Consider the following 27,176-nt stretch of genomic DNA (forward strand, 5'->3'; position numbering starts at 1 on the left):
GGAATAGCGGTCCCTGCAGGCCCAGCCCACTCTGAACACTGTGAGATGAAGCCCCTGTGTCTTCCCTGCCTCCTCTTCATCCCTGTTGACTGTCACTTTGACACCGGCTCTGACTCTTAAACAAGAATTCCCTCGCAGTCCTGTTAAGATGTTTTAACAGAGATATTAATGTCCTAAGACAATAAGGTTACAGCATATCTTATTAGTATATTTTCTTTTACTGAATACTACAATCCATTCCCCCAAACTGCTCCCCTCACCACCATGTATCAGACTGTAGCCCATGTCTACAAGGTGTATGTTTTATGACTAGTGGGTTGTCATAGTCCGTTCTGCCCCTGCATCCTCAGCTATGCTATCAAATAATCGAGTGACAAGCAGCGGGGGAAACGATCATGCTGCGCCTTCATTTCCCATTTTAGCAAGTAAACATTTAATGTGTTTAAATGTATCACAGCTTTATTTATGCATAGAATCTGCTGTTAAGTCTGAATTATACATCAGCATGATGAATAATGCATCAGTGCCATTCCTTAATGATTACTTGCCAGGCAGCGAATGGTAATATTTGCTGATACATTTTACCCATTGATCTTGCTTGTGCTTAACCAGGCTTGTAGAGATGGTGTTTGCTCCATTTGGTGTTACATAGTGATATTTTTTTTTCTTTTCATCAAAAGCAACTAATTGTCTGTGTTTTTAAGAGGATGTCCTTTTGAAAAATGACGAGGAAGCCCTGAAGAATTAAAGCTAAATGATCAAATCTGAACTCTCACAGGACTAACAACATGCTGATAGTTCTCAATTCTGCAGTATTCTCTAACATCTCAGTAAGGCTCATGTGTCTACATGCAGTTCCCCTTTAGGATGACTTATTCATCCTTAGAGCTCAACAGATCAATGTCCAATTACATTTTTGTCTTTGTTGGCTTGTAGCTATTACACGACAGTATGTTTGTTTGAAGTACAGAGTCTAGACGTTGTCTGCTGCGTTGGTAATTTAGCCCATTTTTTTTTGCTAAAGGTTGTCTTTTGATACGGTGTCTTTATTGGCACTGCTTTTAACAGCCGCACAGAGCCACATTATTGGCACATTATCCGTATAATACTGCGAGTCTACCATTGGCTGAGCCTTGAAGCACAGCCTGTTACTGTGTAGATGTATTGCTTGTCCACACAATGAGAAAATATTGACTTGTTGTCACTCACTCATTTGATTAGTTGTGCGGGCAATCCTGCTTTTCATTCGTCACCCTGGCAACGTAAATGGGAAAACACGGCAACAGCCTCTTTCTCTCCAGTAATGAAGCAGCGGAGCATTGCACACTATCACTTATGGAAAAACTCTCTCTGAGCAGGAATAAATGTCTTTATCACTCATGGGGTATCATTGGCACTTGTCAGGTCTGCTAGGATCTGTAAAAAGCCAACATTTGACAGCTTTTTTTTTTTCCACTGCAGAATGTGCAGCTGCGTGGGAGTTATGTTCTCCAACAATCCCACTTTGATTTTACGGCTTAGTCGAGAGAGATTTAGCCTTATATTTACAGTGTTGGCGAGTTACTGCTTTTTCTTTTGTCTGTAATAAGAGCAGCTTAAGCAGTCTGCTGCTGCCACTACTGTGTGGGTAAGCCAGGTCATTACAAGAGCACCTTACATTTAACCCACCCCGATTCATAAGTAGCCCTGTTCTTCCAAAAATAATGAGGTAGACGGTAAGAGCTGCCCCAGGCTGCATGTAGGGAGATGATCTCTCTGAACCGGCAAATCATTCCTGTTTTTTATGCTAAAAAGACAGGCTAATGACTATTCTTGATGTGTGTCAGTGCTAGTAGTTAACTAGCTTTAATTCACAGAAAGATCTAATGGGCTTGATTGTCAAGCTGAGTCGAGGCAGTCGGGTAGAGGCTTGTGCTCGGGAAGGGGGGGTTGTAATTGTTTTTGCTGGCGGTGTTTCTCTCTGTAAGGGATGACTGCACAATGTAGATATGTAAACTAGAAGAAACTGAAAGGCAATGTTCTGATACCTCTGTCTGTTTCTTCTTAGTCTCTTCTGGCTTTTAATTTTTTTTTATTTCTCAGCTCTGCTCAAACAATCTTTGGATTAAGCTTGGTAACAGCTGCTTTGCAAACCTTTGTCTGCTCAACTAAGCATTTCAAACATGTAAATCATACGTGGAAAATGGAGATCTTGAGGAAATCATTAACTGTGACTGCGCACCAAACAAAGAGAGGGAGAGTTAAAGACAACAGATGCTTAAAGGGTTTGATTCTGCTTATTGGAGCATGACACTGTAGTGGAGAATCTCAATGGTAGACAGTACTGCTGTGTCTTGACGATGCTCAGACAGTCATCTGTTCTCCAGAGGCTTTCACTGCATTCATTTAATGTAGCTTTTACAAAAATACCATTATCTATTTCTTTATTTGCCACTGCCTGGTGTTACTTTTAGCTCACTCAAAATGCTTGTTTACCTGCAAGAGACAGCTTGTAATGTTTATCAGTCAACTTCCACCTCTTATGTTACATAAATAACAAAGCTGCTCAGTGCTGCGCCAGAGAAAAAGGCACATTGCCATGATGAAGAGAGCTGACTGTATTGCTCTGATAAAGATCAACCAGGAAGCCATCCAGTTTGCAAACACGCACTTTTTAGGGTTAGCATTTGAGTCAGCGCCGGGGCAAGACCGGACATCTGTCTCCTAGTGATCCATAACGCCCACAATCCCTCCCACAGACTGTCAGCTTTGGCACTCTGGCAGTACACCGGTTGCTGCAGTGCAACCCAACCACCCACAACAGTGGCTTATCTTGCTAGCATAACAAACAGCAGGGCTAACAAAGGGGATAGAAAAGTGATAGGACAACACAACAACAGAGGGCCTTAAGAGCACCGTGCCACCATAACTCCACTTCAAAATGGAGGCCTTTGTTCTGAGATTGTTGGAGAGCACATCATAGCAAGGTAGCAGCGCAGCTTTTCATCCTCAAACACGCTCACTCCCACTCATTCAGTCTGCTGTCGGTGAAGGAGATCCCCCGCCTGATAAGGCTTCAGAGAAAGGTAGTCCTCTGGGACCGTTGTTGAGGGATTTCTGCAGTTCTGCCACGCGCTGATTAAAGGAACACTTGTAGATAATCCTTTTAAAAATAGGCCTTTGTTGTGGCAGTGGTGGATGGAGGTGGACTGTGAGGGGGCAGGGGGAAAAAAATCTCTTAAGATTTGGATTTTCTCAAACGATTATCACCTTGGTATGATCTGCAACTCTGCGAAGATAAATATTTAATGACAGGGCATCTGAAATAGAGCTGTTACTGACTGCCGGTGAGAAATGGAGCTTCTATTTAGAGCCCATACAGTTCCATAAAGCCATGGCATTGGTAGACAGCCCAAGGTTATTAGTGTGGTATGAGAGGGAGTGTGTGTGTTTGCGGTGTGACTGTGGGCTGCTGAAGAGTTCTCACTCTTTCTCTCGTTGCAGTGATATGAAGGAGAGAAATGCACTCAGTCTTGTTATTGAGCATTCACTCATGAATCCTTGATGGATTACTTCTGTGTGTGTGTGTGTGTGTGTGTGTATGCGTGTGTTTGTGTGATGTAGCAGTGCTACACTTAATGCACAGCAGCGATCCCATTCAGGCGCATTTCACTGGAACTATTTCCACAAGCGAAACAGCTGTGTGTGTTTTGCCCTTTACTACCTTAGTTTTGCTCTGTTTCATTTCACGTGCTCCCTGCCCTCTGGGGTTCCTGTTTGATGTCATTCATGTCATGCAAAATTGATCACAAAAGGCGTGAGTCAATGATTTGCGGCAATGAAGTTATCACAGTGTTAAGGCAGATTTCCACCGACATTGATTCTCTTAACCTTACACTTTCACACTCAAGTGAATGGAACCTTTACGTTGATATCAGCTTTGCTTTTGTTTTTTTGGCTTGGATAATGAAGTGAAGCATGAATTAGGACTGAAGTGTTAGAACACAGATCATTTAAGCACTGATCTGGGCTCTGCTTGATTCATCCTGTTTACTCATTACATGATAGATATGGCCAAATTACTCTCAGCTTCCGAGTACCTTGCTTTCAGTCACACCGTGGCTCTTATTCATTTCACCCTAGGCCCCTGTGGCTTCCAATCAGTCCAGTGTGTGGCTTGCACTAACATCTTGCCTCTGTGAAGGAAATGGGTTGGTAAACTCAGTAGAGTCCTTGAAGCACTTCCCATCTCAGCTATTGGATTACCAGCTGCCTTTCTTGGTCTCATCTGCACAGATGAGTGCCAAGATCAATGGAGCTCTTAGTGCAAAGCTAATTTGATCACTACTGGCTTTGCTACTGCTGATCAGAGATTATTTTATTCTTACGTGAAATAAAAAGGTAATCAAGTCAAGCCCATATCCAATAGCCCTGTATTTTCAGCCCTGCACCGACTCCCGTAGACATCAATTAGGAGGCATTTCATATTCATTATTGAGTTGTTGGGTTGGCCTGCTGAGAAGAGGTGTGGAGATGGAAGCGGTGAACTGCTGTGTAAAGTAATCCGGACCGTTTTTTGCTGAGTGAAGCAGGAATGCTGTGTTTTTCTCCAGCAGAGCAACTGGCATCATAAATAAGCTAAGAGAGATTTTTTTTTTTTAAAGAGGAATGAGGTGTCTGCAGCGAGCAGAGAGAAAAGGGGTACAAGGGCATATTGACCCTCTTGTTCTGGAAAGCGAAAAGCAGACTCCTCAGTGGCCCTTGTTCCCCATTAATTATTGTTTGATGCTAATAAAGGAGGGGGGATGGGTCATGTTATGAAACATAATTATTCATTGCAGCATTTCCCCCTCGACAAGCCTTGTTCCGCCCTCCCCTTGAGCTCGACGAGGAAGCTGCCAGCGCTGTCAGTCGAGTACAGCCGGCGAAGATGTCCCCTCAGCCTTTTAAGGAGGGGACAGGAGGGAGCAGGGTGAAGGGCGCCATTTGCTTGAGTGATATATGAGGAGAGACAGCAATATATGTAAGGAACCGCTGAAAGAAAGATAGAAGGTCAGGGCACATTACACTCCAGCCATTTATTGGCTGAGCAAGTAGTCTAACCTGGACTCCAAATACAGTTGCTGAGCAGCTTTTGTCTTTGTTTATGTATGTGCGTCCTTGAAAGTGTCTGTGTGTGTCAATGGCCTACACATTTTAGATTGACACACATGTATACACATGGATGAATGCTGTACTGTAGTGGATAAGCTCACAGTTGCTTTTATTAAGCCTGCAGATGCAATAGGAAGCTATTTCAACAGGAGTGTAGCTTAACATGTCCTCTTAGAATTCCACTAATTGACCACCAGAGCAGAAGTTCTAGAGGTTGATTTTGTATGCCTGAGTGCAGCATCTGGTGTGCTTAAACACAATGCAAGCATTGCATTAGTGAATTTAGCCCTTAACGGTGTAATTAGGTGCGGTACACACATCATCCAGCACCATATGTATTTTGTAAAATAATCTCTAGAAATGATTCCCTAGACTCTGCATTTACCTCACATTGAGCCCGGTTAATTATCACAAATGATTATTGAATTTTATATTTTTGACTATGAACTAGTTTGCAGTCACATTTCCAATGATCTGACACCATGAATGTCCACTCTCCATATGCTGAAACTCCTAAATGTAAAACCAAACTCTTATCTGAGTAGTTGACATAAGGGAACTGTTGTCGAATGAGGAAGACACTGCATATTAATTTGAAGTTATGAAATGTTTAAATATTTTACATTCACACTTTGCTCTTTTGCTTGTTAAAAGCATAAATGTTTGATTTTTTTCAGAGCTTGTGTCAGACTTTGAATTTTTCTTTCCATACCGTTAATTCACTTACTCGCAATAATCACTGCTCAGTCCCACTTTTAGTCCTTCCTTAGTTTGCTAAATATTAAGAAGGGCACCCATTTAGGTACTGCCTCTATATTTTTAAAGGCTGAGTTATTGGCACAGGCAGGGCTAAGTAGTATTTTCATTGTCATTAATGGCCCGGCGACGAGAGGAGAAGTCAGTGAGACTGCCTCGGTCAAAGCCCAACATTAACATTCCAAGAATATCTGTGGCTTATTCACAGCAACTCAGCCGCACAGCCAGCTACGTTCACCTTTGGTTTATAAAAAGGGAGCAGGCATTTAGTCAGCCTGAGCTATGTTGTGTCAGGCTGTATTTTTAATATGCCAATGTTGGTGCACAGTGAAGGATGCGATGTGTAATCCAATATATTGCAGTTGTTACGTGTTTGCAAATGTGAAAAATGTTCAGCTTATGTTTGCTGGGGGAAAAGCACACTATCAGTCAGAGATCAAGTCTCCATTTCACACATGAACAGGCAGAGTTAATCTGGATCACTACTGTACACTGCATAATATCCACATTCTGCTCTCACATTTTCCTGAAAGCCCATTGTTCAGACCCCCGCTGCTTATGTTTTTGGAAAAATGGTTACCTTTAGCAGCTGTGGTTTATTTTTAGGATGAAAAGTAACCATTCACTTGTTTGCCACGCAGTCAACCATGCAGGTTTGACTCTTTTCAAATTAATTGTGTGTTGTATTAACCTGCCTGTGTTTGTGTGGCCTGTGTGTTTGTGGCAAGGTCCACTGAAATGCCACCGCTGAACAAGGCCCAGTGTCAGCCCCTGCATGTTTTATGAGCTGTCCTCAGAGGACAGGGGAGCTCAGATCCTGCTTTTTTCAGCAGTGCTATCATCCCTCCTGGATTCTTGCCAAGTACCCTTTTCTATTTATTTTTATTTTGTAGAAGTAGAAGAAACCTTTGCAATATAAGGTAATAACTCCAGCCCTGCCCTGTCTGTGGCTATAGTTAAAAAAGCATGTCTGGTCCTCACAGAGCATTGATTCATATTATCCTGCAGGTCGCTTCCCTCTTTGCATGGGATCACCAGCCTGCACGCCTGGGATGGTGGATGACAAGGCTGCAGCGACACTACTCCTCTCCACCCACTTCTTCCTAAAGCCATCCTTTTCCCTGACCAAACACATCTCCAACTGTAGACTGTTCACTGACGGCGTCTTTTTACAGCGATCACACGTTCATGTCCAAACAAAATGGGGGTGTTATCTAGAAAGCCGATCCGTTGTTTAGTTTATTTTTTAATGCATTCCGTTGTGATGGTTGGTTAGCTCTGTGGTGAAATAGGGGAGAGATGTTTGCACATGAAATGATAGCCTTTCCTAATTAGAGGTATCCTGTGCTATCTAGAGGTGGAGGTGTTTTTTGGCTTGGATCCTTATAAGACATGAATGGAGGGATTGCCCCCCCCCCCCCCCCCCCCTCCCTTTCCCACCTCAACCATCTGTTCCAGGATAGGGTAGAGTTTGCAGCACATAGCTTAATAATTTAGGCGGAAAAATGGTCTTGTGTACTGACCTAATAGCTTTGTTTTTAGGGGGCTGTTCTTAAAGTCATCCTTCAGTGCTCCTACTGGGCCGGCCTGTCAGTCTGAAACCTCAGAGCTGTCGTATCTGTCACTCTAATCTATTTATGTTAGTTTTTCCTCTTGTGTTGGCACGCCGCTCTGTGTGACACAGTGATTAGGGTAGCTGGAGGATGTAGGGCAGCTGTATGAATACATTTCCTCCTTTCCCGCACTCATTTAGACTACCAGTCTGAGTTGAACTGATGGATGGGATCGTTAAGCTGATAGGCAGATCAGCGAGGAGGAGTGGGGATATTTGATTGCAGAATATCAGTTGAAGTGAGTGCTCGAATATTAAAATCTCAAGAGCCCTTTCAGTCAACAGGAGAAGAAAAAAAAATCACTGTTTTTCCGCTCGCAGGAAATCTTTTTGCTACATGCATCTGATTGAGAAAATGTCATGTAACTAATTTCCTCCTCCCTCTGCTACAGCTCTGTTCATTTTTATATAGATAGATGTTTGACGATTCATACAGTACCGTAGTTATTTCTTTTAGTACAACGCAGGCTTAAATGTGTCCCCAGTGTGTTTTTATATCCCATCTGACCCTTTTACCTATGGGTACATTTCCATTGTAACAGGATAATTCACCAAAAAATTGAATTGGCACTGCCTCTCCAGAGGTGAAACACACTAGAGATCCTTTCAAATCAGGCACTTCATCCGCACTGGGGGGAAAAAAAACACACCTGCCAATAGATTTACAGGGAAAGTCATTTAAGTGCCTCATCCATGATAGTTCTGTCCGTTGCTGCAGTCCTCTCAGTCTTCTTTTTTTGTCTTATCAATAACACATTGGGAGACGTCCTGTACTGTGTCTGCTCACGATGAGAGAGAGCCTCATTTAGGGAAAAGAAGGAGGGTGACAATGGACAACCCTGACATTTCCCTCTGGAGCCGTGTCTAAACCTGGTGAAGCAGTCAGAGCTCCTGAAATGGCCTTCAGCTTTTGTTCCATCCACACAAACGTGTGTGGCTGACAGGCGCTGTGTCTTGAAGTAGCTGGTATAATGCTGCAAAATGGAAGTCCTGCCCACAGACCCCTGTAGAGACTGGACATCTTGGGTTGTGGAGTAGGCCCCCTCAGAGCACACAAACAGGGACTAGAGTAGGATTTAGCTTTCTTTTAGAGATGGAGTAGAGGCTTAGACCCTGTGGAGCACACAGTCTGATCCTTATGTCCGTGCTCGAAAGTACCTCTGAACTACTGGACTGGAAATATGTTTGACTTAGTGGGAATCAGTTTATATTACAAAAAGAGAGAAACGAATGCTATTGTTAGCCTGAGGAGATTCTGTAAATTGTCTTAATCCTTTTAGGCAGTGATAGTTTATTGTTGCACATGGTGTCATTGTGCATGAGACTCTGTTCCTGTGCAGCAGCACTTCGCCTTTTATCATGGGAGTCTCTAGGCAGGTTTAATGTTGATGTTGGAAAGCCCCAAGCTATCTTTTCTCGAGCAACGGCTTTTACCTACTGAACTAACCCCGGATGCTGGCTAAAAATAGAGCCTTTGTGAGCACAGCTTTAGCAGAAAGGGGGAAAAAAAGATGTGGTTACTCATCAGTGAATTGAAAAAACAAGTGGAGCAGACAAGTGTCTTTGCGAACTAAAGCAGCGAGGGCCTGGGAGAATAAAAGCGAATCATGATTGCACCAGGTAAGACAAAGCAGACAGGGTGCAGAGACCACAGAGAATCCCTTATGAAGTGGCCTACCCCTCGCCTTCAGCTGAGCCCTTCATTGTGCTGTTGTTTCCAGGGGGCTTGGATGGCAGCTTAGATTAGATGGCACTGAGTAATGGATTGTAGCTGACGAAAATCTGCTGCAGCTCGACATCACCGCAGCAAGGATCCGTGCACTGCCGAGGATCTGGCTGGTTTATTCGGATCAATTTGAGTTGCCCTCATTGTTAATAACCCTGTGTATATTCATGCTAACATTGTTCTCCTCTAATCTGTATTCATGCGAGTATTTCATTCAATCCCTCTGCAAAGCTGGCCCTAAATCCTTGCCAATCACATTTTGCTACTTCATAATTCTCCAATTGAATATGCCATGAATGACTTTACAGGCGCTCTCCCAAAACTGAGTGGATCACTGTGCTGGGTTATATTGTTGATAGATTTATTTTTTCATACATTTCTAGTTTCAACATTATTTTTTTATATAGAATCCTGTGTATACATTTTTAAAGTACGCAACTTTATCTTCCAAGATAATCAATTACTTAAATATAGCAGCACTGAAAAAGAAACCCTACAGGGCATGAGCTTGATAATTTGGATGTTTATCCGTATACAGGTTTTGATTAACACTTCCGAGATGAGCATGGCTTTGGGTAAATGTGGGAGTGATTGAAATGAATAAAACATGCTCTTTTTTAAATGGCTGTTTGGGAGAGAAAGAGAGACAGTGAGAAAGAAAAAGCTGTTTAGTAACAGAAACCTGCTGTGTGGCCATTGTGGGGGGTGATGTGTTAATCGAGCCACAAACTGTGTGGTTTTTCAGGCCAAAGGTCTCATTTAAACAGGCTTGGAAAAGAGAAATGTATTTGAGCGGGGCCCCCGCTGGCTGCTAGCCCTTGACTCCGTTGCAGTAATGTAAATTGTGGATTAGGTGACGTTCGCTGGGACCCCCTTAAACCCCTCTCCAGCCACTGCCCCCTCCCTCTCTTTTCCATTAAGACAGCTGGTATCTTTCAAAGGGGTCCTGGCCCAGTGATTGATGTGTAATAGCTGCAAGCCTCACCTGCCCCCTCACAGCGTTATTCATCGTGCAGGCAGCCAGCGCTGCTTTCTGCTAAGCACTTTGTTTCCCTGGGAGTGGGTGGAGAGCCTTCTCTCTCGCTTTCTCTTTCTCATTCTCTTCCCTGTCAGCCATTAATACATTATGACTCTTCAACGGCACAGTGTTACTACCTCACTCCTCTCTGGCTTGCTTCTTTTTACTCACTCAATTGCTTTTTTCGAACTCGTATAACTACACCTACTGATGTGCAACAAATTAGCACAAAGCACACATGAACATATTGGTAATTGACTATTAAAAACAAGCCAAAAGAAACCAGAGGAAGCACATGTTCATTTTATTGTTGTTCTGAGGGTTGATACCCACAATCATGTTAACATCAGTCAGGTAATTGATACAGATCTTGGAATGAGGCAGTTATATTAAGTGTATCCAGATGTCAGCTAATAGCACCTAGATTGTAACGATACTTATAGTGGCTTAAAGCCGCCCACAACATCAAAGCAGAATGGACCAGCCCTCCATTTTCACAGTTCAGGGTCCTCGCTGGTTTCAGTGGAAGAGGCTTATGTTACTGATTAGAACATAGAAGAGGTGCTTAGCTCATGCACAGATTCCAGCAGCTTCTAGGATTAAAGCTGTGCTATCAAATGGTACCTTCATCAGTGTTTTTATGTTCCTCACACCTCCAAGACATGCTGCTGGATATGGACACGGGGAGGGAGCAGGGGGGGCTGTTTGTAATTTAACACACCAAAGAAGGTGTGTATCCATGGTGGGCTGTGTGTCCTTTCACACCGTACATGTGCATCTCTCTCTACAGAGTCCTTACGTTCTGTGTGTGCACTAATGTGTTCATGTGTGCATACGCCGGCAGCCCAGTGGTCGTCGTGGTAACTCATCATTAGGTGATTAATGGGGATGTGACAAGGCTCCAGTTTAATCAGGCCCAGTGTTTGTGTTGAAGCCGAAGACAAGAGCAGCTGCCCCATCAGTTGGTGTCTGCTCACGAGATGATGGCACCCGCTGTAGAGGAGCGACATTGTCAAAAGCGCTTTATTTTGTGTGATAGTATGAGTGTGCAAAAAAAAAAAACCTGCTTCCACTCTTGTATCCTTTGTCTCACTTTTTCTCAAAAAAGCCACATCTTTATCCAGACAGGCTTTATGATTTTCACTCCAAGCCGGGTCTTCTTTACCTGGCTCAATCTCGATCCTTCCCTCCTCTTTCACCCTCACTCTCCCACCCTGCTATCACAACCATTGTAACACTGGTGCTTATTGCCTGGTCTGATCCCTGTGGGGGCTGTAATAACTATTTCTAGTTAATTTGTTGCGGTAGGGTGGAGGGGGCAAACACTGGCAGTTAATAAGAAGCCTCCTTTGTAGGCACAGAGTGTGTGCTGGTGTAGTGCAGATGGCGTGCTGCTTTAGCTTTACCCACTCCACCAGTTATGGAGGATTTCATGATGGTGTTGGAAAGCAATAGCTGGGTTGCTTATGAGTGAATGATGGTAGCTGAAAATGGCAGTTGACTGGGCATGGTAAATGACTGGCTCAGCCTCTCCCCTCTCCCTTTCCTTACCCAGTGGATTGCTGTGCTCCATTCCTCCAAAGCTGTCACTTCAAATTAACACAGTGGACACTGTCAGCCAGGCCAGAGACCGGGAGAGAGAGAGAGAGAGTTGGGCAGGGTGGGGTGGTTTGCAGTCCAGTAAGCCAGAGTACACACACACACACACACATAACCACACACAGATGAGTAAAATTGAGCCTGGTGTCATCACAGATGGTCTGAAGAGAAGCTAGCCGGCTAACTCTGTCATTGAGCTTTGAGCTGTGTCTCTCCCCTGGCAGTGTAAAAGACAAGCAGAGTCTTGTGCAGAAAAGTCCCTTGACACCTTATCTCTGAGGAATTCTATTGGCCTGCATGCCTCTTCCTCAATGCAGCAACAACTACCTTTTTGTGCCTATGTAGTTAGTTTCCTTTACGCTTATTGTGTTACAATAACTTAACACGCTGCACTTGTCTTCATGCTTTTTGCGCTCTCCCTTTGTCCGATCTTTTTACCCTTTAATAACTCTGTTTTACTGCCTGTCTGAAAGAATTGAAATATGTTTGAGCACGAAGCTGGAAGGGTCTGTACTCTTACAAAGCTGCTCACTTCTCTCCAGAGTATACATTGTGGGAGTGCCAACAATTACTGTGATGTTGAAAAGAGTCTGCTCAGCCGCCTGATCTCTTAGCATGCGTATTTCTCACCCAAGAAAGATCTTCTCCTGCACAAAACACAGAAAATATGTCATCTGCACTATTAGGATAATTGTTATTGACAAACCTTTATGCTTATTGCCCTTCTTCTTTCATCCACAGCTTTTCTGAAACACTGGGGTTGTTGGTGTGGCCAAATTTTCCCTGGATTTGACTGGTAAATTCAGAAGACTGAAGCCCAGGCTCACAGTCTACCTTTCACGGAGGCCCAGCCGTGAGAGGACTGAGGAAGGCACGTGGCGGATCATGACGGCCGACAAAGAGAAGGAGAGGGAAAAAGAGCGCGACAGAGACAGAGACAGGGACCGGGACAAGAGGGAGAGTGGTAAGTCCAAGCGACAGGACGGGGACCGGGGTGAGAGCGAGAGCTCCAGGCCTCGACGCAGCTGTACGCTGGAGGGTGGGGCCAAGAACTATGCAGAGAGCGACCACAGCGAGGACGAGGACAATGACAATGGCAGCACAGGTGGGGGAAGTGGAACGGCCGAGGACGGCGGCAAGAAGGGCAAAAAGAAGACGCCCAAGAAGAAGTCGCGCTACGAGCGCACAGAGAACGGAGAAATCACGTCCTTCATCACAGAAGACGATGTTGTTTACAGACCCGGAGGTAAGTCCTACTTATGGCTTATCGTGTTGTTACAGTCAAAAGAAATTCAACAGCAGAGTTTCTGAACATCAAATTCAGTTATTAACTTGTGTTTAATATTGAAAGTCTACAGAAAGAGTCAGACAAATTCTGAGATCAAAAAGATGATTCTGAAATATTTAAGACTTAAATGGTGGCTCTCTTAGTTCTTGGATAAAAAGTCATCTCTGTTGCAATAATCTGTTGAGCGATTTTAGATTTTTCAAAGTAGCAACTCCCTCACAGCAGAAGTATTCCCTCAGGCCAAAGGCCGATGCATCATGCAATCAATTCCAAGTCGACTCTCTCTGTGCTTTGTCTTCGGAGTAGTCAATAAAGCAAAGTGGTGCTTCACTAGATGATGTGATAGTGACGACAGCCATGATAATGATTTCACCCAACACCATCCAACTCACTGAGAGGATGTGATCTCCTTATGAGCCCAAAATGTACTCTCGTTCTGGAGAGATTGTTTGAGCTGCGGTACAATGTCCTTATTACGTCGGATGAATGGTTCTAAAAGGGAACCAACCTTTTCAGCCGCTGTAAACATGGCCCCTCTTTCACCTACTGTTTTTAAAGTGGTTGTTTTAAAAGGAATGTCAGCCAGGCTCTTGCTCTGCTCCTGCTCAGTGCTTTCCGCCTCGCAACTAAATCATTCCCGCCATGCCTTTTCGTTTATCTAGCAGCTTGCAAAAGGTCAAGTAGTGGAGGGGGTTGGCCCACATTGCTTGTGTGCTTAATGGAAATAGGTAAGGAATTACAGACAGTATGTTAGGTTATCTTCCCTTCCAACTAGCTAGCAAAACACATAAACACTCAACACTCCTTTCTTTTCAACTGCTTCTAGACAACTTCAAGTATCTGCAGTGAAACAGCCTGACCTCCTCTACACTCTCAGTCTCACTGTGTAATCTTGTTGGCTAAATTATCTCTGCACTGGTATCAGTGGAGATCCTCAAGAAAGCAGTCAATCTGAACCCAATCCCTGTTGTTTTTCCACTTTCTATTTCTGTGCCTGTAATAGTCTGCAATGCTCCACATTTCATGTTTCATAGAGAGAGCATGGGTGCTTTGTTCCTTATATAACTATAAAGAGAGAGGGAGAGAGGGGGATGAAAACAAAGAAACAGTTTGTCAAATCAATAAAACATGCAAAAAGCATATGAATAAAGTCGCCGTCGGTCTTAGTGGATTGTCCCTGCCGCTTATTTATATTTCCATATTCAAGCTGAGAGCATAGTCAGTGTCTCACTGATGGGGAATATTTAGATTTCCTGTCTTCTCCTTCAATTATTGTGACAGGTCTACAGCAGCCTGGGTGTCACACAGTGGAGGAGTTTAGATTAGAGATGAGCCAGTATTTGGTAGGGGGCAGCCCCAGCACCTGTACGCTTGTTTGTAATTTACCTCCTATTGTCAACATGGCATATCCTCCACCTTAGCAACTGACCTCCTGCTGTCTCCGCTGCTTATTGTTCAAGTGATAAGCCCTGTGTGTTCCTGTGTGCGCACAGTACGTGTTTTCCCTCTCCTGCTTGGTCATTGGTAGCAGCCTTCTTGCAATCAGATTTGATGTGTGCAGCTTAGGCAGGCACAAAGCCTGCAATGGATTATGCTTCGCTAAATGTTAAATCCCTTTATAGCCGTCTAGTGACACACAATATGTAAAACTGACCACCCCTGGAGAAGGATTTGCTCCGCCCCAGACATGGGGAGAGGGAAGAGATCAGTGATGGAAAGCTGTGTTGAAAGACATACTGTTTTGATTGCTGTAAAAACATGCAGACCATGTCGTCATGTAAGAAATAACTGGGTAATCTAGTATTGAAACATTCTGGACACTCCCAAATCAACAGCCTCCAATCTCTGTGCTTAGCCTTTCCATCCCTTTAAAGATGGGTTCAGGCAGCTTATCTAGCACACATCGATTGAATGGGGCCGGGTGGAAGGAGGGGTGCAGAGGGCCAATAGGTGGGCCTGCAGCTAAATCTAGCTCTGCTGCTGTTTGGGAAAAAATGGAGGAGCGTGTCTGTGGTGTCGAGAGGACTGTGTCCAGAGCTGTTTGTATGGTCGGCTGCCGGGGTGAACAGCCCGCTGGAGTGCAGGCAGACATGCCAAATCAATCTCTGCCCTATGGTTGAGCTATGGCCACTTCCACAGGGCCTGACCAGATACCTCCAAAGCCTGTTTTCTATACCCAACCACCCCCACCCCAGATTATAGATCCTCTCTCTGGAGATTATACACACTGCCATGGGGGGATCAATAGGAGACACCCTCTAAGCACAGACACATAAAAAACATGTCAGTGCACACACATACCCAGTGTGCTGATAACTAATATTTGTGCAGACACTAACACTTAACAGTCAGAGACATAGCTGCTATCTCTGTCAGGTACACTGCTGCAACATTTCGAAGCTCACACAAATACACACATATAGCACTGTCAATTTACTCATCCCTTCTCTTCTCTGCAGCAGGACTTTTCCCTGATGCTGCAGCCCACTGGTTACCAAAGCAGGCCTCCTTTCTTCCTAACTGAGCTGCTTGCTAGTCTGTTAAGAATGTAGTGAGCTAATGGATACCACCTGCCCAGCCCCTCTGCCCATTTACCTTGGTTTATTTTGTCATACAACATGGCTGCCATAGCCACCCCAAAGACAAGACTTTGATTTAATTTATTCTTTCCTTCTGAGAAAGTGTTTTTTTTAGTATGTGTAGTTTTTGTCACAGAAGTTGCAAGCTTGCCTGAAAGACACACCTTGTGTGTTGGGGGAGTTGTTGAAGTAGACAGCTGGTGTTTCTTTCTGCAGCCACCACAGAACCATGGGGAGTGTATATGTGTGTGTGTCACTGTATGTGTCATGTACACACAACTGTTAACTGTGCAGCAGGGTTGGGTATGACACACACACACACACACACACACACACACACACACACACACACACACACACACACACACACACACACACACACACACACACACACACATACACACACATAAAGCAGGATAACGAGCCCCCTCCCCCTTTCTTGAAACTCAGGACAAACTGTTGGCAGTCAAACCAACATGTCCTGTTCTTTATGATTATGAAGGCTTTGAAATCCTTGTAGAGCAATCTAAAATATGTATTTTAAAGATACAATATGTCAAAGTTTAACACAAAACTATCAAAATCAATTAAAGAGAATAAATCGACATCATAAGTTATTGTTTTGATTGAGAGCCCCTTGGAGGAGGAATTTACATAATGTGCACAACAAAAGACCTGTAATGGAAAGAAAAACATGAAGTATGTAAAATTAAGTTTTGAATGTATTGAAAATTAAGTAGTATAAGCAGCAGTGTGTCCGTTGAATACGGCAAAAACATACCCACTTTAATGGCATGAGTCTTTAATGAACAAAGAGACCATTACGTGCTGTGTTTTCAAAACGGACTTGTCATGCTATGTGGCTGTGCTAACAGTCAGCAACCTGTACATCTGTTTTGTTGACTAGCCACTCTGAGGACAAAGCTGGCTACTGCAAACTGAACAACCTGTCCACAGCTTTTGCTGTGTATGTGAAGTCATCATTGCACATGCACGGATATAGACCTTCAATTTACTTTGGTTTCCAGTTCTTAGGACAAGCTTTACGCTGTAACTTGTGTTACAAGTAGCCTCAATCCACAAACTGCTGAGTCAGTGTTCCTTCTTGAATGTGGATGGGTACATAATCAATCGCTGTTCCCTAATGAAGGATAAAGATGGTTTCTGTTTGTTGCTGAATATGGGCATTAAAGTTTTTCAGTCAGCTGTTGAATGTGATTCATTTGTGATCGCTGACAAGAAGTTTCAGTTTTATTATTAAATGGACTTGAACTTGTATAGCGCTTTTCCTGTCTCGGGGTAGGTGTCAGAAGAGGTACACTGCTGAAACAACCTTTTTTTTCCCAACACTAAGATTCATTGACAGTTGCACATTAGAAATTAAAAATAAAGAAGGGAAAATAATGTTGTTAGAAAACATTACTTACTTGTACTGCACAAGACCAGCAAAAAGATAGATAGTACCCCTTTGTCCACAGGTGTAATGAAGGTTAACACAACCCAAACATTCCTCACAAGAGCTTCAGCTACCTATTGTTTTTGTTAACTTTGGTCCCCCTTATAGCTGGATGCTTAATTCAGAGTAGAGTGTATAATCTCCATAGATAAACATACTACCATGTAATAATTTCAGTAAGTATCCTTTTGAGAAGCCAGTAAATTTAGATACAAAGTGTAAGGCTTTGTTGTTCTTGCAGCCAAGACACCGCAGGCAAGGGCTCTATGAGCATAATATATCCCCCCTGCTAGAAAGACTAGCTGTCGATCGGGATGCCTTTTCCAGTCAAGCTAACATGAGGGACAACCCCACGGATTCGTCTCATATTGAAACATAGCATGTGAATCTGTAGCATGTCACTAACTGAACAGATCTATTTTTAAAAAGCCCTCCCTGCACTCCCATCTCTCCCAGCACTGGAGGCTCTGGGAAAAGGGCTTTTTAGTGAAATCCAACCACCTGCCGACTACTAAATGAGAAAGCGTGGGCTAGCCGAGAGGGAAAGGAGAGGAAAGAGGAAGGGGAGGGAGGGAGAGTGGGGTTTGTCAAAGAGCTTCTGTTCTCCCCTAGGAGCTCAGTCAGCTGTAGGCCTGCCCTATTGTGGAGAGCTGATGGTATCGCTTGCCAGGTATTTCCCACTGCTTCTCCAATGCGAAGAAGGGAGAGTTGTCGGGTTTGTGGTTTTGGAAAGAGAGGGAGGAATGTAGGAAGACTCAAAGTGTGAGCGTGCCTCTGAGCCTTGACTGCCTGTCATGCCGCCCCACTGGGACCGGCCCAGCAGGAAGTGGCACAAGGCGACCATGGTCATCAGCCTGTCTCACAGAGTTGCTGCAGTGGTTTGTGGATCAGTAATAACAGCGGTTCTCCTTCTTTCTCAGCCCTCCGGTCCCCTCACACCCCTGCGGTTCCATTATTGCATTCCTTTTGCTATTTAATTTTAGGATCAGTGCACTCAAGGGGGGTAGCTTTGCTAAAGCCATGCACTACTGCTGCGCTGTGTGTGTGTGTGCATGTGCGTGCACTTGTGCATTTGTGCTCTGCCAGTTTAAGCCGAGCCAGACTTTTAACAATGCAGGTGCATCCTACCTCAGGCTAGCACCAAGCACCTGTGAGCATGGCTTAAATAGACCAATTTTGAGATTTAATAAACCTGTCTTGTATATGAAATTATGCTCTTGCTTTGTTTTTGTTGATATCATTCCAGCCACCCTCACCCCCCATCACTGTTTACAAAACATTGGCGTATAAGACTGTGTTTACTATGTGACTTTTCCATTGTTGGCAGCTTGTAAAAGAAAGCCAAGAGGATAGAACTCCCCCCTCCCCTCTGCTAAAATGCTGCAGCAAATTAAACAGCATCTTATTTGCTTGATACAAAGAGAGTAGGACATAGCTCCTTTGCTGAGGCTAGGTGTGTTTTAGATTAGACATGCTTGGCAGCCGTAAGAGAATGGATGGCTGAGCAATGAGCTACAGCTGAGGAAATTAGTGTGTGTGTGTGTGTGTGTGTGTGTGTGTGTTATAACAATGAATATGTCTTTGCTTGAACTCAGCAGTGACAGAGCTAGGGATCAGGTTTCAGTGAAGTGCTCGGGTGTGAGGAAAGGTGCTCTGTAGCTTCATGATTATCTCTCGTTGTGTTGAAGGATCACACTTTCTTTGCTCTCTTTCCTTCTGGGTGGTGTGGAGGCCTCAGGGCCGAGGCAAGCAGAATAAGCTGAACTTATGGCTAACGAGAGCGCGAGAGCACTCTCCTACAAAGGCCCTGCTGTGGATCTACCTCCTACAGCGAGAAGCTACAACCGTCCAACGAGCCCACACTTCAACCCCTTAAAAAAAAAAAAAAAAAAAAAAAATCCCATCCCCCATCTCTCCACATACACCCCCACCACAGCAAAACCTCTCGCCCCTCCCCTTTTCTGCTTCTCCACTTGAGCGAGGACACCCGCTTCCAAATGCACAAAATGGCAGGAATGTTTAACAAGCCCGGTGGACCCTGGAGGAACTGTGTGACGAACCCCTTCTACCCTCCCTTACCAACCCTCCCTGAGCCCTGTTGCCTCCTTTTTGGTTCAAAAAGGCAGAGTCTGCAGCCTTAACTCGGCTTTACTTCATATTCATTGGGATTCGTGTTATAGTGGCTTTCAGAGAAATGCCCTTGAGGTAGTAGACTTTTAGTGCCCAGGATGAATTCAAAATGTGCGTTTGACGTTCGAAGAATAGACTCACTTGCTGTCTGTGAGTTATTAAACTAGATCCCTGTCTCTTTTTTCTCTCTTCCCCCACCACCGATCTCTTTCACTCTCGTCGTCTGTTCTTTATGCTGTTGATGTTCTTTGGGGTGCAGACAAGAAGATCTGGCCTCGCTAAATGAATTTGCCTACGAGGTGAAGGGACACTAAACCCTAATTCCCCTGATTTGACTCCTCTGAAACATGTCATCTCATTCAGATTAGTCTCTTTTGTTCTCAGCCTTCCCCCACTCCCTCCCTCGTGCTCCCTCCTCCTCCGACTCTATCCGCTCCTCTCTGTCTCTCTCCTAACACACACACACACACACACACACACACACACACTGTGTTGCTCACACATCACACAATAGCTCTGATGGATATTTTCATTCATGTTATCTTGTAAATGACTTCCAGGGACGGTGTAGAGGAGGGAGAGGGGACGAGCGAGAAGAGGGCAGTAGTGAGAGAGAGATATAATGCGTCAGTCTGAGCCAGCGAGGGAGATATCCCCCCCTTCTCTTTTAGAACAGCTCATTCAGCCCACAGCAGATAACAAGCCCACCCTGGGGTTACACACACACACAAAGCCTCTCAAAAAAAAAAACAAAGACAATGATGTCACAGGCACACTCATACACACCAGCACCTCTACAAATGGTATCTTGGGTGTCAGAGCCATTTAATATCTCTGCCACCCCTCTTTTCCTCTGCAAGCGGTAAGATAAACCGCAGCCAGATCGATAACTCGGTTGACACAAACAAATAAATAACAGATGATGGCACTGTCAGTCACGGAGCCACACATCTTTTTTTTAAGGGAAAATGTGGCTGTAGTCTTTCGGCACGAAATGGCTCAGCAATTTTTCTGGTGGAATGAACTCCAGCAGTTTGTGTTGTCAGTGTAAATCTTCCTTAAAATTCCTTTCTTTTTTCTATAACTAAAGTGTACAGAGCTTAAAATAGTTCTGCCTCGATTGCCTTGTGTACACATGTTAGAACGTTCTTGCAATAGTACTACACTTTGCTCCACAGAGCAGTCAGCAAAACCAGCCCTGGAAGCAGAGAGAGAGAAAGAGAAAGAGAGAGAAGGTCACATTTCAGTGTGGAGATCTATTTTTCAGTCAATTAAATGTCAGTGGCTTTTGATTGCTTGTAGAGCAAGAAGTGTCTATTACAGGTTGTAATTTAAACAACTATCATTTTAAATATTGCTCATAACACTGAAGGTTTTGTTTCAGTTGAAAAAAAAACAGTTGTAAGAATGAAAATGTCTCTTATTGTAATATCTTAAACCTTTGGCTGTTTCTGGAAAGTAATCTGCCAGTCTCAGCGGTAACCATTAGCCATGTCCCCCTACCGCCCCCTCCTTTTTTTCTCTCCAGAAGTGGCTGTGGGTTTTTGTCCTCCGTGGCGTGAATGTTTTTGTTAAGGAGATGAGAGTTCATGACCTGGCCATACCAGCAGTCACCTTCAATTTAACAGCACAGCTGGCCCACCTCCTCACTCACAGTGTATGAGGGCTGCCTTTAACACTTTAGAAGGGTTATGTCATTTGGTGACACTTTAGCGCATTAATAAGAAAACAGAGGGCTGGTTTATGGTTTTAGTTTTTACCGCCAAGCTAATAAATAGTTAGCTGGACATGCATGGGTGCAGTGACAGAAGATGTCATTTTGTAGGAAGGAGTTGCAGTGATGACTGCATAGGGGTTGGAATGAGGTTAAAACCAGTATTGCTCACTGGTGTATAAATGGAGTGGAACAATAACATAATTCCCCTTGGGCGTAATGTTTGCTTTGGAAAGGCAACCTTGTAGCGCTCCAAAAGTCCTTAATCCTATTACTTGCATTCCAATTGAATTTGACTCAAGGAGAAAAAAATGTCTTTTCTGCAGGGGTAACAGAACACAAAATAATATATTACTAAGTCTGGCTGAATAAAAAAGAAAATAAGAAAGCTTTATAAAATGTGAACATCTTACAAAACTCAACTTTCTCTTCCTGTTTTCTCTCTCACAGATTGTGTGTACATTGAAAGTCGGCGGCCCAACACTCCCTACTTTATTTGTAGCATTCAGGATTTCAAACTGGTGAGTACATTTTCAATTCCCTGTGTGTGCTGTTTTATGTTCCTTTGTCCTTGCTCTGACCTCCCACCCACCCACTAATACACCCACCCATCCTGTGTCCCTTGCTGGACAACAGTCAGGATGATGTCGGTGTATGCACAATAATTAGGAGATGAAGTAGCACATTTTCTTCCACACTGTTTCTCTGACAAAAAATAACAATATTCAGTCAATAATGAGAAGGTATCATGACAGAGTTTCTTTTTTAGAGTGTCATGTGGAAGTAGAAATTCCTCTGAGAATCACGCTTGAATATTAACCGCCTCTGCGATCTACTGGCAGCGTACTAATGCTTGTAATGGAAATAAAGATGTTTGTCGATGCACTTAATTGATTTAATGAAGAAGACCAGTTTCAATTGATTTTTTTTTACAACATAATGTGGCCAAATTGCCTCTTTTGCTGAATAACAGAAGAAATAAGCTTTTAATTTGCTGCTGAGAAAGGGCTGATTCATCAGGCTCCGTCAGTTTAGTGAAGTGGAGCTTGTTTTCTCTGCAGTAGGACACCTCAAATGTATCGCATACTCACACTATTGTTTTTTCACTCTGCATTCTCGGTTTGCTAAAGGGGAATTTGAGCTCATCCATTAGATGTGTCTGTTAATGTTGATGAAAAAGGACTCAAGTGGTTGAATGAAGCAGTAGTCATCTTTTGTGAAATGCTGTACTGTTTTACAAATAATCCGTTTAACAGCTTCCTGGAAACTATGCACATGATCTTTCTGTTCATTTATTTTTCTCTAAGTTGAATGATACAGGTTGGCTGTGTGTGAATTTTTCAGATGTCAGTGCACAAGTATTTTTCCTGGCTGAGTTCAACAAATGCAAATGAATCAGAGAAGCCCCCCCCCCCCCAAAAAAAAGTGATTGATTTTAATTGGTCCGTTGTCTGGCTTCCAACTGCCATGAGAGCAGTGCACATTTTCAGTGCAGATTCTGTGTCTGCAATTTAATGTGTAACGACAACAAATGTATGTTAAAAAATGTTTCTGTGTTGCAAATGAAGCCGCATCAAACCTTGTGGAGCGCGCTTTTCTTTGCTTTTAACAGACTGGTTGTCTGAGAAGAATGCTGAGGGCTTGGTGAGGGGCGGTCAGGCCCCTGGGGACTAGAGTAATGGCTGCATACAGCCAGGGTGATGATTGGAGGTCAGCTTAGAGGCCACACACACTCTACTTTTGCAAAAGGTAGAATCGAGTGTGTACATGTATGTATGTGTTCATTTATTTTCTGGAAATGTGTTGGCATATTTTCTGCATTAATGCATTAATGAAAGGCAGTTGTTGTGTTGTAGAAGGGGTTTTAAGGTGAGCCATAGGCCTTGCAGAAGTGAGTACAGCCAGGCTCCACGGCAGCAGGGCTTTAATCAAATTGTTGCAAGAGAGTGCAGGAACCCCTCGTCGCATGTACACACACACACACCAAAAACCCACGCACCTGTACCTTGATTAAGAGCGCCAGAAGAGGTCTGGGGTAGACAGAGGTAATTGTCCAGGGAGAGGGAGCGAATACTGGCTCCATTAGCTGACCTCTCTCGCTCTTTTTTTTTTCTCTCTCTCTCTCTCTCTGTGTCTCTCGCTCTCTGTTCTCCCTCTCTCCCCCATCCATCTGTAATTAATGAACAGCCATCTGCATGCCTGTATGTGTTGGAGCAGACTGTACCCTTGTCCCTCCTATGTTAAAACAACAAACCCCGCTGGCTCTCTAAACAACTACAGGCTTTTTTTTTTTTTTTTTTTTTCCAAGGAGCTCACTTTGATGTCAGGCTTCAAATCAAAAATGATGGCACCATGCTAGCTACTCTAAAAAACTGTTAATCTCTATTCACTGGACCAGCACAAAATCCTCTGGATGATAGCTGATTCATGTTGTAATTGCACACGATGGTATGAAAACGACCATCCAGCTCGCAGACCTTAAAGCCAACTTGTCACCCTGCTCTCAAAACTGGGGCGCAGATTTTCTGCCTATGGGAGAGAAAAAAATCTAATCCCGACATTGTGCTCTTTCGTGCCACATAATAGTCAAGTGTAATCTCATTTCCTTCTCTCGAAACAATGTATTGAAAAGGAGAGACAACAGACAACTTGAGCTCCCTGTGCTAGACATCAACCAATTCTCTTTATTTCCTATCCTCCTTCCCTGCCCCCACTTTTTCTTACCGCTCAAATTATTGATCCACCCCCCTCCCCCTCCCTAAGTGGGGTAGCTGGGCTATAGAGGTACAGCAGAGGGGGAAAGACATTTCATTGGTCCTGAACCAAACAACCTCATCAATATTGGCCCTCTCGCACCCTTCTCCCTGTTCCTGTCTCCCTCTCAGTCTTAAGGCTGTAACCGTCTCACTCGTGTACTTTATCTAATGACCTGTGAATCCAATTAGTGGTGTGTAGAAATCCTGAATGCAGCCATCAATCTCTCCTATGTGAGGAAGAACAAGGATTGAAGCCCGTCTCTCTGTGACATGATCTTTTTTTCTCTCTTTATCTTTGCTGTGATCATTTTTGAGACTACGTAGTATTGTTAGATGCAACAACAGTCATCCAGCAATTAAACATGCAAAGAAAAATCCATTCTGCAGCATTATTGGGGTCATTTTGGACAATCATTTTTCCCTACTTTGTTTAGTCAACAGTGGTAGCTGTGGTGCGCACTATAACCCCTGTGACATATTGATCTGCTGTATAGATTACAGACTGCTGCTTTCCTCCCTAAAATGTCTTCCTGGGTGAGGTGACTAGTCGGAGGCCATTTTAACGGATAGAGGTATTCAAATATGGAAGGGGAAGCAAAACATTGAAATGCAGACAATCTTTTATTTATCACTTCAATGACGATATTTAGATTGTAAGAGAAAGGGGAAATGTATCAACTATAATCTTTGTCAATGATCTTCAAATAAATTACATGAATTTGGGGGAATTGTTATTTCTCAGAAGAAGCTGTCACAAAACACACAAAAACCATAAAGTTTTTCTAAGATGTTTTGTTAAAAATCATTTTTTATAGGGCCAACATTCCCCTTATTTGTCTTCCCATAAGGTAAAGTTTCAGTTTTCGCCCTTTGCCATAATCTTTGCCTCATTTTCCATAATTGATGAAAGATATGAGCCAGCAGGTCTTGTGACATGTCATGTGTTCACCTGTATATTTAGTATAATGTTCCTGATCATACAACATATTATGAATAATGCGATTTCTATACATGTCTACACATGGCACACAAAGACCTACAGGAAGATCCTGTTGTTAGAGAACCTGAGAGAATGAGTCATCTGACGGCGACTGAGCACTGAACAATCTGCAGCCTTGTCTGCCTGTTGACCCTGCTTTCACCGATCCGTCCGTCCTGCTTTCTTAGCGCCATAGTTTAATTTCTCTCATCCTTGTGTTTCTACACCCCCCCTCCCCCATCATGCCCGCCCTCAATTCCCACTCCTCTTTATCTGCTGTCCCTCACCTTCCTCCCTCCTCCGTCACATGTTCTAGTCATTGTGTCCATGTCCTCGACACTCATTGACCCCCTCCACCTCTCCCTCTCTGCTTGTGTCTAACCTCATTTGCTGTTATTGGCCAAGTCATCTGTGCTTCATCCTCCCTTCCTTCCTTCCCCATCGCTCTCACTCTCTCCCTCTCTCTCTCACTCCCCCTGCTTTCTCCTCGCTCCTCTCTCTCTTTTGCTAATGGAGTGATTGCAGCGTTTTTCCCTCCAGGGAACGAGGGATCGAGGAGAACAGTACGCCAACACACACCACCCACACACTCAGAATTTCTCTCCCTGTTAGGCACACACACACACACACACACACACATCTTCTCTCCTGGATCCCCCTGCTTATGGACATTTAATTAGTTGCCATGTACAATGCAATTATCTTGCCAGGAGTCCGGCTCATATGTTTCAGTGGCCTGATCAGTTTTAAGGACGAGGAATATTCTCTGTCATGTAACCTGTTTTGTGTCTGTGTCTGTGTGTGTGTGTGTGTCTCTGTGTGTGTTTGCCTGTGTGTGTATGTTAGGTTTAAGTCATCTCAGGGTATAGTGGGATTTGTTTGCATTGTGAGATGCATGAATACAAATCTTTGATACACTCAGCCTTCCCATATGTGTCCAGTGAAAACATGCTATGATGGAGTGTGTTTGTTCAGGCTTCCAGCTCAGTCAAATCACGTCTCCATAAATGGACATTGTACACGTGTGAGTGTTATTGGAAGTAATTGATTTGTTTCTCTTACTGATGAGATGTGTGCCTGGAAAGGAAAACAGATAACCTATAAACCTTAGCTTCTATTGATTAGTGTTTGGCTTTGCTTATACAAACATGCTGTACTTACATCACCTCTGGAAGCCTGATCTGGAAGTAGTAAATAGTTAAAACTGATGCCAGGAAGGAAAAAAAAAAAAGAGAGGCGTGTGGATCCCTTGTTGTTTGAGTATCCCCGTTTATTTTTTAAAATCAAAACATTTCATTCATCAACATGGAACTGGCAAAATAGTATCAAATTATCTTCAATAATTAGTGGCAGCTTTGCATTTGCAAAGATTTGTTAACATTGATTCCAGATGTTTGCTTTGTCATTTACACTTTGCTAAAATAAGAAACTATTTGACGCACTCGCACCTCAAGAGAGATGCGAGAGAAAAACAAGATTTTTTTCTCTATTGATTGTAATAAAATCAATATTGAGGGGAAAGTTAAAACATTAGCTGACGGATAAACGGAAAATCCTGAACAATTGTATCGTACCCAGAGAGATTTGTATGCCACATGGAAGCTTTCCCTGCAGTTATTTAGTGCTCTGTGGATTTTCAAGCTTTTAAAAAAATTATCTATACAAAATAAAAAGCCTAAGCAGTTCAGATTATTATTCAAATTAATGTCCAAGGTTCTCGGTGTATTCACGGACATTTCTTACTGTCCATGTTTGGCTACCTGTGTATTCATTGCATGTTTGTGTTGGATAGATATAACAGCATAGCTTTCCCAGTTGTCATGTAAACAACATTTCTTACACCTCCACTGCATGTGCAAACCTACACAAAACACACCCTGAATGTTAATTTAATCTCCTGCAACTGTATCCTGACGGTTTGAGCTGGTGCTTATCATACAGCCTCGGATAATGCCACCTATTCAGAGCACATAATTAAAAATGTTTGATAAAGATGCAAATATATGTGCATAAATACGCATGCTTAACATGAGCAGTTATTAGGCTTTCTGTGGACAGTCCTAATGGAATCCAAAATGATGAGAATTAGCTTAACAATGAGATCCACTAGCTAATTAGCTTGCAGCAAGCTTGTCTGCGCATATTCAGATCCATTATAAATATCTCTTAATGTTCCATGCAGCATTGTTAAGTGAAGTTCACTGTCATCTCTCTGATCCGACCTCAGATTTTTCTTTTTCATGTAAAGCTGCAGTGTCACAGTGTCCTGTGATGCATGCAGCAGTTAGTCAATGAGAGGGAAAAGAACACTGTATATTCTTTCTAATAAAATTTTAAATCACCCAATGTTGCATCAGGCCTTTGAGATGATAGTAGGAGGTTGACTAGACAGACATCACTTCCCTCTTTTTATCTCCCCCCCCCCCTGTA

General features: G+C 43.4%; 1 protein-coding gene across 4 annotated transcripts in view; it reads left to right on the forward strand.

Annotated features, from left to right (window-relative positions):
- Positions 1-27,176, forward strand: part of rerea (arginine-glutamic acid dipeptide (RE) repeats a) — a 122,355-nt gene that overhangs the window by 38,637 nt on the left and 56,542 nt on the right. For all 4 annotated transcript variants that reach the window (XM_020632345.3, XM_020632347.3, XM_065961017.1 and 1 more), the window contains 2 exons: positions 12,586-13,090; positions 21,462-21,532. In XM_020632345.3, coding sequence (XP_020488001.1) covers positions 12,730-13,090; positions 21,462-21,532 — 432 coding nt within the window. In that variant the 5' untranslated portion in view covers positions 12,586-12,729. The remainder of the gene's footprint in view (positions 1-12,585; positions 13,091-21,461; positions 21,533-27,176) is intronic.

This window comes from Labrus bergylta, chromosome 12 (assembly GCF_963930695.1).
Source record: "Labrus bergylta chromosome 12, fLabBer1.1, whole genome shotgun sequence".
NCBI classification, from domain to species: Eukaryota; Metazoa; Chordata; class Actinopteri; order Labriformes; family Labridae; genus Labrus; species Labrus bergylta.